General features: G+C 36.7%; 1 protein-coding gene across 1 annotated transcript; it reads right to left on the bottom strand.

Annotated features, from left to right (window-relative positions):
• Positions 1-2481: 2481 nt before the first annotated feature.
• Positions 2482-5320, bottom strand: LOC107726836 (calcitonin gene-related peptide 2-like). The gene is made up of 4 exons (XM_016536537.1): positions 5260-5320; positions 4861-4966; positions 3045-3179; positions 2482-2656 (listed from the first exon to the last, which is right to left on the bottom strand). The coding sequence occupies exons 2-4, from the start codon at positions 4938-4940 to the stop codon at positions 2482-2484; spliced, it is 390 nt and encodes a 129-aa protein (XP_016392023.1). The 5' UTR covers positions 4941-4966; positions 5260-5320.
• Positions 5321-13078: the final 7758 nt, after the last annotated feature.

Here is a 13078-nt window from a genome sequence, read left to right as displayed (position 1 = left end):
AAAAAAAAAAAAACTTTACACATATCCCACAGCATAAGAACAGAAACCAACAGTCCGACAAAATGATCTCCTCCTCATCATTTTAAAGTCACAATGAAAATTTAGCAATAGTATCATTCACCCTTAAAAATAAAGGTGCTTCATATTTATGACTAAAACTACTGGTTTAGTGTGTTTCAGGTTTTAGTGTGGAGCAAACTTTCTGACCCAGAACCACATTCTTTGGTGGAAACGGGTCCAGGGCTGTGTTTCCCAAAAGCATCGTAAGCTTAAGTACATTGTAGACCCATTGAAACCAATGGAGCTACGATCAACTTACACTCTTAAAAATAAAGGTGCTTCACGATGCCATAGAAGAACCTTTTATGTCTAAATGGTTCCATAAAGAACCTTTAACATCTGCAGAACCTTTCTGTTTCACTAAAGGTGCTTTGTGGCGAAAGAAGGTTCTTCAGATTATAAAAAGGTAAGAAAGAGATGGTTCTTTGACTGAATGGTTCTTTGTGGAACCAAAAAAATGGTTCTTCTATGGCATCGCTGCGAAGAACCTTTTAAGAACCTTTATTTTTAAGAGTATACACAATGATTTTCTCCAGGGACTGATTTACTGATCAGATATCGACAGGAAAACTTTTTTCTTTGCTACAAGATGCTCAGTAGCCAGTGTTATAATTTAGTAATGATTTCATAATTTTATAATTTTAATTTTAGATAAGAGACACCATGCTATACAGAAAACAGAGTAGCATTAAACAGCAGACATTAAATACACTCTTAAAAATGAAGGTGCTTCAAAAGATTCTTCACAGCGATGCAATAGAAGAACCATTTTTGGTTCCACTAAGAACCATTCAGTCAAAGGTTCTTTAAAGAACCATCTCTTTCTTACCTTTTTACAATCTGAAGAACCTTCTTTCGCCACAGAGAACTCAAAGTTTCTTCTATGGCATCGTGAAGCACCTTTATTTTTAAGAGTGTAACTTCTTTAATAAGACTTTTACTAAACAATAAAAATACTAAAACAACTATTTTCACTCAAACAAAATTGTGCCAAGGTTCTAATAATAGGCATAATAGCTGCTGTTGGCTGGATTATTATTATTTTTATTATTATTATTATTATATGGGAGGTGCTCATATTAAATGTATTGCAGAAACAGCACAATATGCAAAATATTTTCTCCAACTCACTCAAAATATTTACAAGAATGCAAGCGTTCTCAAATTCTGTCTTCTATTAACTGGTCAGTCGGGTTAAAGCGGTCTGCTGGTTCCAGTGTTTTACCAGTCTTCGTTCATAATCTGCAAGTTAATCAGGTCAAAGTTAGCTTCTAGATCTTTATCTTTCACTTTGAGCTGAGGTAAATGTCTGGTAAAGTGCAAGAGTCAATGAAAAAAGGGTTTGAATGTACTGGTCACACTTTATTTGAAGGTCCAATTTTCACTATTAACAAACCATTAACTATGACTTTTCCCTCAATAAATTCCTAACTTGCTGCTTATTAATAGTTAGTAAGGTAGTTGTTAAGTTTAGGTAGTGGGTAGGATTAGGGATGTAGAATATGGTCATGCAGAATATGTGATTTATAAGTGCTAATAAACAGCCAATGTGTTAATAATAGCCATGTTAATAAGCAACTGGTTAATAGTGAGAATTGGTCCCTATACTGTTACCAGTGTACTGTTGTCTGTTTTCTCTGCCATTTTTGTACCTCCTCAATTTTATGAATAGTACATGTGTTTTTGTATGGATTGCAAAGGTCCTTAGCAAGCACCAGTCATTGTCAGAGGTCTATAATTAACTAGTATGGTGCATAAATTGCGTGGTTTTTATGGCTATAATCGATGTATGCAACCACTTGATGTTGGTGTGCATTAACGTATCAGCGTGTTCATCAAAAATCATATAGTGAGGTGCTGCATCCAATCAGATGGTGTCAGGCAGGGTCTTTTCTAATGGTTGTGGGATTTTAACCATATTTGCATGCTGCTTTCACTTTTTTAGATCAGTTGCTGTCGTTTATTTTCTTCTTGGTTTAAAAAGGAGGCCTTTCTTGCTACATTGCTTTTGAAATTCTTTCTACGTAAAATCTCCAATGGGTTTATTTACCTTATTATAATAACATTGAGCACAGAAGTGGATTTTTATCTTTCTTTTATTAGAAAAAAAAAAATTTATTCTAAACAAAATGTCAATTCTTCTTTGCTGTTCATGTCATTTTTATAATACATTTTATTCATATGCCATCATGATTACATGTTGCAAAACACTATACGTCCTTATTGACATGCAAGGTTGATCCGAAACTGAAAATGCTGCAAACAGTTGTTTACACCAAAAGGCACTGGCTCTTTTATACTCTGGGAAAAAAAATAAGAATGATACTAAATAATAATAAAATAAACAAACAGAATCATTCCCATCATTATTAGACATCTTACATTTATTCGACTGTATTTTCCACTGTGTTTGCATTTGAACTATAGGGGCAGATAAACGGGCGACTGCAGCAAGTCTCTCTTCCCGTAAGTGTTGGCTCCTACGTTGGTCGGCGCGTAGACGGTGCCGAGGGTGTTGCTGGATCGGACGAGAAAGTCTGCTAATCTCTGAGTCACACAGGTGGCTGTGTTACACTTCCGCTTTTCCATGTGATGACTGTGGGGAAGTTCAGGAGAATATAAAGCATTAGTCATGCGCCTCAATCAATTAAAACAACCTGAAAAAGATGTTGTAATGTCGTAATTAAGCAATATCGCAAGAGCGAGAATTGTACAATTTGAAATGAACCAATTCAAATTCAAAGACGCCATAATAGTTAATAATAGATTCATTTAACTGTAAACACATTAATAACTTTTTTTTTGTGATTGCCGTGGATTGCTAGCATGATGTTTCTTTTAATAATTTATAACAAAATGTTCAATTTCAGTCTTTAATTTATTCCCCCTCAAAAACGCAAGTCTACTTCAATGGTACTACGAGCTACCAAAATGGCAACATCTTCAACTCTGAATCATAATTGTTCATTATTTTGCACAAGTACCTGTTCACTGCAGTGAGGCCCCTTGGAGGCCGTGGCCTTGTAAAACTCACAAATGGATTGTCAGATAGATCTGTAACCAGCCATCCATCGACCTCTTGCGAGTCATCCGGCTTTTCGTTAGAGGAAAAGGAGTACCTGTCGACAAAAGAGGCCACAAAGCACCATCTCATCCAGAGCTGCTTAGAAAGTGCCACTTTCCCTGACCGTGACGATCTTCTGAAGTGGAGACGTGTTGCAAGTGGATAATTTGCGCCCGCTGGTCATATCACTTACACACACACTTCTCCACACTTGCAACACACTTGTTACATTTTGTTACAAGGATACTAAATAATCCGCTACCTCATGTGAACTTTTTTGTTAGGTGACCTAAAATAGCTATTTGATGTGGTAACATTGACATTACATTAATTATTGGCTAAAACAAAACAAAACAAAACAAAACAAAACAAAATAAAATAAAATAAAATAAAATAAAATAAAATAATAGAATAAAATAAAATAAAATATAAAATAAAATAAAACAAAACAAAACAAAACAAAACAAAATAAAATAAAATAAAATAAAATAAAATAAAATAAAAAAATAGAATAAAATAAAATAAAACAAAACAAAACAAAACAAAACAAAACATAATAAAATTATGGTACATATATAATTTACAGTACCTATCAATACATAGACGCTTTCTTATGACCAATTTCTAAATTTTATAATAATAACAGTGAAGTCATCAAAAGAAAATAACACAAATGGAGGAATGGGAATTATTTAGAGATGTTTTATATAGAATATAGATTGTCTAGATTGCAGATTGTCTTGGGATGTGCAGTATTTAATTTCTGGCTGATAGTGATAAGGGGGTAATTCATTTGAATAAATTATAACTAATAAATAGTATACTGTTTTCTTAAAAATAAAATAATAAGACAACAAAAAGACACTGAAAAAAAAATGTTTGCATGCTATAAGTGAATTTATACAACGCTATTATTATAATGTACAATATAAAACATGAATAAATATTTTCATAGGAGAAATCTGCTTTAAAAATAAAAATTAAGTCTATAATAATAAAGGAAGAAATATTATTAAAGGCAGTTTTATGCTTTAGCGAGACGTTTTTACACAAATGCACACAGCTCAGCAATAATTATGCACAGTATTCATTCATGTTCTTAAGGCATAAGATTTCGATGTCAAAACCTTTTAAAATAATGAAAAACATAAATTTAGTAAAGTGTGTCTTAACCTTAGACTGAATGGTAGAATGTTATCATTATCATATGAAACAAATAAAAGAGAAATTGTTAGCTATTTCTACCCATTTTAAAACCTAGATATTCATTTTGATTGAATAAAAAATGTGTTTAGATTAAATATTAAATAATATTTTTGACTTCAATAAAACCAGTTCAAATAGATGTTACCATTTATAAGTGACCATTGTTTTCAGTGTACTCATTAGACAAGTCTACAATCACACAGATAAATAAAATAAAAAATTCAATAGACAATACGTTTTGTTAATATGTTTGTATTTTATGCAGTAAAGTAATAGACAATATGTCAGGTAACCTAAAGTGTGCAACCTAAACCTATGATACCATCTGGATTAACTGATTCTAAATGAAAAGTATTATTTAATTTGTCCTAATCAACCTAACTACATCAGGTTAAACAAAAAAAAAAAAATTCTTAGTTTTAAGGGTCAGATTAGGGGCATAAAAAATAGATCAGTAATCAGATTTTTTTTTAAAAACACCCTAACAAAAGTAAAAATTTTTACTTTTTGCAATGAGTTAAAAGACTTGCCTGTTGTAAGGGACTGTGGCAACACATTGCAGCATCACAAGGAAGATCAGGATCTGGGAGGGCAGTTTCAGATGATACATGGCAGACAGGAATACTTGTATTTGTTCTTGTGCAAAAGAAAAAAAAAGAGCATTAGCATTTTGTGGACATTTCAGTGACATTTTCGGAGTTTTGTACCACCTCATCCCCTTCAGTAAAGCTCAAGGTGTTTTTAACTCATATTACAGTTGACAAAATGTAGTGCTATTTTACATTTGTCGACATTTAGCATCATTAATATTAATAAAATGTTTTTATTATTGTTTTTGAACTTTCAAAACTAAAAACAAACTCTTTTAAAATAATGCTGAGCCTAATGATAATCCAAAGATATTTTATTGAAAAGGTAAGAGTACTCACTTCCAGCGGTTTCAAACCAGTGGACAGCAGCTCCTGAAGGTGCCGGCGTTGTCTCTGTTTTTCACACAAACACACTCACACACTCACTCCATCCTCTCTGTTATAGGCTCCTACCCTCAACCACTTGTGACATCATCGCACTCCTCCAAATATAGCCCTCCATTTCCAGTAGAGATCGAGAGGGGGGTTAGCTTGAAGATTTCAAACTCACAGTGAGGGTCAAAAGCGGCGTTGACGCTCATTATGACATTTGTTGTGGACATCATTATTGACTGCCTTTACGTCACAATGCTTCAGATGACTTTGAGTAAAGCCTTTCTACAATGTGTGTGTGTGTGTGTGTGTGTGTGTGGTTGGTACCTTCATGTGCTCATTGCTCACCTTCATGTGCTCATGTGCTCACTTTCTACATTCATGAGCACATTTGGCTCATTTTAATTATCGTTTCTGAAGAAAAATCAGTGCTGTACCTGGAACAACTTCTTCAAAATATTATAAATGTCAAGGTCAAGCCTCGAGTCAGGCCTCGTTTCTTTGTATATCTTTTTATTTATTTATTTTTCCATTCAAGATTATCTAAAAAGTGCCAGAATCTCTTCAAAGCTTTACCTTTCTTGTAGCTCAATACTTTCCCCTTCCCAGGGATTCAAGAAGCAATGACTCACTCTTTATTTTAAGTCAGAGAACAAAAAAAAAAAGTTTCACCCAGAAGCCACCAACATCCACAGGGACTGAAATGTATCACACATGAAATCATTATGTGTTGTAACAGAATGGAAAAGGTGGAAAACTTACAGAAATTTACACAGAAATTAAAATTCTTGAAATTTTCTCTTGGAGATGGGGCTTTTTGAAGCTTGAAAGCCTTCATTCAGTTTCACAGAAGAAAGAAAGATGGGTTTAGAATGACATGAAATGTTTTGTTTTTGTTGTTGTTGAAAATTAGTCAAGTTTACAATAGTGACTTTAAATCACAAAAAAAAAATCACCAGACTTTTCCGCTAATTCGCAACTGTAAATATGTTTAAAGACATTTCCAACGTGTAGATTTATTTTGTGTTTTTACTTGTAGCATTTTGAACATTTTTAGTCCAGCTAAAGCAGCTGATTTTGCTTTTACATTATACAAATATACTGTAAAAGGAAGTGGCACATCACAAAACACACCAATGATCAGCCTAAAATCAATACTTTACATAATTTAATTTTCCATAAATAAATGTTACTTAGATTGTTCCAACCAAAAATGAGGTGGTATGTATGATATTTACCAGTGATTATTATGATCTCAGTACAAATACTGCAGTTAGTCTACAGTATAGTTGCAAACATAACACTCACTATTGTCTAAAATCATGATGCTCAGGACTGCAGGACTGTAAAATGTAGGCTATTTTTTCAGATGCTTATTTTAGAAAAAGAAAAGGTTACACTATTTAAACGAGGTTTAAATAAACATTGTTTATATATATATATATATATATATATATATAAGTGTTAACTAAATACATTTACTCTAGACATATTAAGAAAATATATTTTTCTTTAATATCATTTTTGGAATATACTGTCACCACATGTTAGAAATCATCCATTGCATACTAACAGGAAAAAAAAATCTCCAACGGAGATTAATGTATGCATTTAGGGGCATAAATATGTATCTACTGTATATAGGGCATATTTATTGATTTATTTATTTATGCTATACACAGAAGAAGAAGTATTTGTGTGTGTGTGGTTCAGGTATACTCTACGTTATGGGGACAAAATGTCCCACAAAGATAGCAATATCCAAAATCCTTGTCCTTGTGGGGACATTTTTTGGTCCCCATGAGAAAAACAGCTTACAAATCATACTAAGTGATGTTTTTTTTTTTAATCTAAGAATGGCAGTCGTTTTTGTGAGGGGTAGGTTTAGGGGATAGAAAATACAGTTTATAGAGTCAGGGCCGGGTTGATGCACAGGCCTACTGGGCACGTGCCCACAGCACTAGACCAGTGGGGGGCCCTTCTGAAATTCCATTCGATTTTAACCGATGGGGAGCTGCTACTTCAGAGCGTATAATTTTCTTGTGAAGAGAGGATGAAGTCTAAAGAGGTAGTCTCCGTTCCCCAAGCCTGTCTCAACAGGAAGTCTGCTCCCATATTCAAACACCCTAGAATGTAGTGAGAGCAGCCTGCCCTGGGCCCAAAGTAGGGTATAACATGAATAATGGCCACTAATGAAAACCCGCTGATTTATAAATGACCAGTGGTGTAACACCCTGTGCACTGAATTCGCTGTTCACTCTGTCACCCTTTTTCCCCCCACTAGCAACGCCCCTGTATACTGTTGTGTTGTCCATCTGGTCATGTGGCAGCCCTACAGGTCAATTTATTTGCCATGTGAGAGGATGGCTCCCCGAGAGTCCACAGGCTGGCCTTGAGGACCATGCCCCTATAAGTAAGGCATCCGTAACACCCTTACTCAAGAACTGGGGTTATATCCACAAAAGAAGGGTACAAAAGCAACTGTGCAAGACCCTTACTTCTTGCAAAGGGTGTGAAAGCCAAAGTATTGGCTTCATATAGAGCAGACCCAGCAGAATTACTGGGATTGTGCTGCCATGAACATAAAGATGTCCACAGAAGTAAGAATCCGCTGAACATGAGCGGGGGACCGGCCGGGGAGCCTCCATCATGGATGAATCGCATTGTACCACAGAAAAATTGTCTTCTGCCTTGCTGAGAGTACACTTTTGAAGTTAATTCTGAGACCTAAACATCTTAAGTCAGCAAGAACAAGTGGCAGAGCCAGAGGGGTGTCCAGGGTGCCACCCCAAAATTTAATATGTTCCTATTTCATTTTCTTTTTTTAATCGTGCTGAAATAAGCATTTGTTTTAGCCTCAAACTGAAGGACGCAACGCGTCTGGTGTGCCGCATCGCGCTTCATGAGAAGTAGAGTTGAGTGTCATCAGCATAGCAGTAATAAGAAAAGCCATGCTTCTGAATGACAGATCCTAATGATGACATGTAGACGGAGAAGAGAAGTGGTCCAAGCACTGAGCCTTGAGGAACCCCAGTAGCACGAAGTTGTGACTTAGAAACCTCACCCCTCCAAGACACCCTGAAGGACCTTCCTGAGAGGTAAGACTTGAAACACAGGAGTGCGGTTCCTGAGATGCCCATCTTTATGAGGGTGGACAGGAGGATCTGGTGGTTGACTGTGTCAAAAGCAGCAGACAGATTCAGCAAGATGAGTACTGAGGATTTGGAAGCTGCTCTTGCCAGTCTCAGGGCTTCAGTAGCTGAGAGTAGAGCAGTCTCAGTTGAGTGGCCGCTTTTGAAGCCAGATTGGTTGTTGTCAAGGAGGTTGTTCTATGCAAGAAACATAGAGTGTAAGAGTTGAACATAACTCACTCAAGTGTCTTTGCAATGAATGGAAGAAGGGATACTGGAAGTGGGGTTACCCGAGCCTGCTTAAATGCTGATGGAAATGTACCAGTGTGAAGAGAGGTGTTGATAATGTGAGTAAGCGCATGTATAACTGAAGAAGAAATGGCCTGAAGGAGGTGAGTGGAAACTAAGAAAGTAGAAATCCTTTTCTACAGTCTGCAGGACTCAGGTCGACACATTTGGCAGACGTCACCACACTGCCAAATGACTGGAGAAATGTATCAAGTGCTCACTCTCATCTATCTGATTGACGTGGGGCAGAGCTTGTCTGGCCACCCAAGAGGATAGATTTTAAATCCAGCTTGACCTTGGGCTGCTGGTGAGATGTTGCTCAAGGCTACAACGCCCAGTTCACGAAGATGTCGGGCTCGGGCAACAACACTAAACTTCTGCTCCACTCAGTGATGCTGGAGAGACAGGCCTTGGGTAGTCTCGTGTAGCCAGACCTTCAGACTGATGGCAGAAGGTCTGGAATCCATGGCAGATTTCATTGGCCAAGTCCCATGAGGCTGTTTGACCGACATGTCAAATATCCAATCACAGTTTTTTTCATTCAGAGTCACGTTTCGGGGCGTGGAAATGGCGCCACAATAACAGACCGGTGTGTAAAACTCTTGGACGTATTTTAAGGATTCTATGCCGCAAACTTGAAATATTTCACATGCTTTTGAAAATCCAGTGTTTAGTTGATCCTGATAAGCACTCATCGTCACATTTGTAAACACGACGGCTTTCTTCTTCTATGAGGGGGTTTGGCATCACAGCCTCTTTGTTTTCAGGTGGAACGTTAAAGAACGCGACACGCACGTCTCCCGGAAATCCTGTACACTTCAACCAGTCAGAGGACGACTTCGAAACTCCTGAAGTGTTTCCAGCTAAGTGTGCTGTATGCATCAGACGTTCAGCCAGCAGTCCGTGGGTGTGACGTCTGAGGCTGAGACTAGGCATTGGGTGGCTGTTGGAAGCCACAGGATTAACTGCCAGAAAGCTACAGTATCTTAATCCCGTATCTTATTAGAAAAATTATCCCTCAAGACATTATTTTTCTAATAATTCAACAAGCCGTCATAGATTATTCCTTACTTGTATAATACTTACGTAGAGTATTATGAGAGGAAGCTCGACTGAGCGAGTTCCTGTGTTTCATACATTCTTCAAGTATTCATTTTCTCATCAACATAAAAAGCAGAGATTTCTGGGCATGCATAATCATCTATGTATGGAATTCCCAGAGGGCCGATGCTGGCTTCACTGATGCCACGCATAATGTTTTCCAACAACGCGATCACCCATGTGGGCAAGATTTCCCCTTTTTAGCATATATCATGCTCTGTTAGGTATTTTTCTGAATTGTACAATTAAAATATCCCACATGCTTTTCCACATTTAACCACGCATTACCAGAAACAAGCTGTTGAACAATATTCTGGGTGTCAGATGACCATGTGGAGCTCACTGTGAAATTATCAGCATCATCAGTGTGGGTGGCAGCTGTATAGTACTTGTACCTGTCAGAGGGGAGAAAATGAATGCATTAAGGAGTAAGTTATTACTTTTTTATTACGTTTTTTGTCTTGAAAATGGTCTAAAAGTGTTTCAATTGGTATATTTTGGGACTGTGGAACTAAAGTACATAACCGATTACCTACCAATAAATTAAACTATTATTATTTAACATATGTTTTATTAAGATTTACAGAGCGCTAATAAAATAAATCATAATAAATCATCAGTCTCTGTGCCATTTCTAAAGTATCAACAGTAATTGAGTCACATTACAGCATCAATGGTGTGACTCACTGGTATAAGTGCTCATCTAATGGGTGAGCCTCTGCTCTCATTTCTCACTGGAGCTCAACACATCACTACTCACCCATTTCAAAGCTGCCATTGATGATACCAGCGGAAGAGCTTTGAATCTCAAAGTGCCTCTCAAACTGAGTTATGGTGCTTTTGGTGTAACTCCTTGTCAGCAATTTATAGAAATAACAGAAGGCAAATACACCAATAAAGATCTTTCCACACACAAGGACAGAAGAAAGATTAGAGTTTTTGGTCACACTTTATTTTAAGGTGCAATTTTCGCTATTAATAAAACCATTAACTACGACTTTTGCCTCAATAAACTCCTAATTTGCTGCTTATTAATAGTAAGGTAGTTATTAAATTTAGGTATTGGGTAGGATTAGGCATGTAGAATATGGTCATGCAGAATTTGTGATTTATAAGTACTAATAAACAGCCAATATGTCAATAAAAGGCATGCTAATGAACATCTACTGTAGTTAATTGTGAGAATTGGTCCCTAGGAGCTGGAGTGTTTACAAGAAAGAATCTGGACCTTGAGCATTGATTCTTATATAAATATTGTTTCTTAAGCGGCAAATCAGTATATTACAGTGATTTCTTAAGTATCATGTGACACTGAAGGATGTAGTAAGGGTAAATTACCACATTAAACATTTAGATAAACTTGAGTGTCTGCTGTTAAGGTTTGTTAGATAGAATGTGAACCAAGAATGAGTATGAATGTAATGTCATGATGGTTGGTTTCAATACATAAATAGTATATTGCAAGTAGACACATTTTGAATGACTATTTACAGCAGGGGTTCTCAACTCTGGCCCTCGAGGTCCACTTTCCTGCCGAGTTTAGCTCCAACTCTAATCAAACACACCTGACCAAGCTAATCAAGGTCTTCAGGATTGCTACAAAGTTACAAGCCGGTGAGATTGATGAAGGTTGGAGTTGAGAACCTTTGATTTACAGTAACCTTATATCAGGGATCTCCAACCCTGATCCTGGAGAGCTACCGTCCTGCAGACTTTAGTTCCAACCTTGCTCCAAAACACCTGCCTGTAATTATTAAATATCCCTGAACACCTTGATTAGCTGGTTCGGGTGTGTTTGAAGCTGAAATCTGCAGCATGGTAGCTCTACACGAGCAGGGTTGGAGAAAACTTTGAATTCTCTTGCACTTCGGATTCACTCACTTCAGGGGAACACAACACTTTTATTTTCCTTTTTCTCTCCATCACCATGTGCCTTGGGGAATTCGTTTATAGAATTGTACTGTTGAATAGCTCACAAGAGGGATTTGCCAGAACACTATATATTTTTTGTAAGGGTCCCACTCACAGTTGCTCACAGTGCTCCTCTGTGTGACAGTTAAATCCAAAGTGTTTATCAACTTTGACCCTAGTCTGTCCGCTCAGTGTAATGTTACCCAAAAAGCTAATAGGGCCTTGGCCTCTCTGCTAATGAAATGGGTACTTGTGATGATGAACACATCCTCTTCATTACCTCAACAACTCTCACTGATGAGTCAGTCAAGATCATATCTGTCATTTTCAATCAGGAATAGGCACATGGACTGAATATAACATTCCTAGATTGTCCTAAATACCTGTGGCAATGACTGAGAGCTGTTGTTGTGTTAGGAGTGGCTGTTATACAAACGCATGACAAAAATGGCTTCCAGCTATAATGAAACTCAATAAAGGGATAATTCATCTCAAAATGAAAAGCCTGTCAACATTTCCTCACCCTCATATTGTTTCTAAACATGTAGCCTATGTATTTCTGTTTACAGAACACATTCAAGAGGAGTTTCAAATCACACGTTTAGGCTTTGGGCTGGTAATTAAAGAGGCAGGCATTACAGCAATTAACAGCAACAAGTAGGCCTACTTAACAAGCAATTAGCCCTAAATATGCAGCACTCACGGCTGTGTTCCACTTCAAATTTTATATGGCCTTCCCTCACTAACTTTGCTTCATCTCGTGGACTCAGATGTACGTCACTGCTTATTTTGTGTGAGTGGCCACTTCAGCTGGAACTTGAGCAATAGGTTTAAATGGAATGCCCTGAGCCCTTGATCACTTAGAATCTCTTGTTCTTACACAATTTACAACTGAAACATCAATAAGTTTTAGTATCATATATATATCGCTAATTTCTACCAGGTGTTTCAAAGGCTCGATTGCATTCATACAGAATCACTAAACTGCATAATTTACCATACATCATCACATCTACAATTTATCAATAACAACATCAATATATTTTATCAATATGTGAGTTACTGTTTGTAAATAGCTATATAGTTCATTAGAACTTGCAACTGTACAGTGTGTTTGCCTTTTTTTATACTGTTGCACAAAACAGTATGTTTCACACAACTAATTTTTGTGACAAATGTTGATGTCAGTTTCAATGCTACAAGAAATTTACGGTGGCCGAGAAGTGCAAAGCAAATCACAATTCTGAAAACAAAATAACAAATTACAAACGCAAATGCAAGTCTACAAAACAAAATAACAATTCAGAAAGCACAACAACAATTCAGAAAACATTATAACAAGTCAGAAAACACAA

The sequence above is a fragment of the Sinocyclocheilus rhinocerous genome, unplaced genomic scaffold (assembly GCF_001515625.1).
Source record: "Sinocyclocheilus rhinocerous isolate Xijiao unplaced genomic scaffold, SAMN03320098_v1.1 scaffold155, whole genome shotgun sequence".
Lineage (NCBI taxonomy): Eukaryota > Metazoa > Chordata > Actinopteri > Cypriniformes > Cyprinidae > Sinocyclocheilus > Sinocyclocheilus rhinocerous.
Note: the sequence above shows the minus strand (reverse complement) of the source record. Positions and strands in the feature narration are given on the sequence as shown.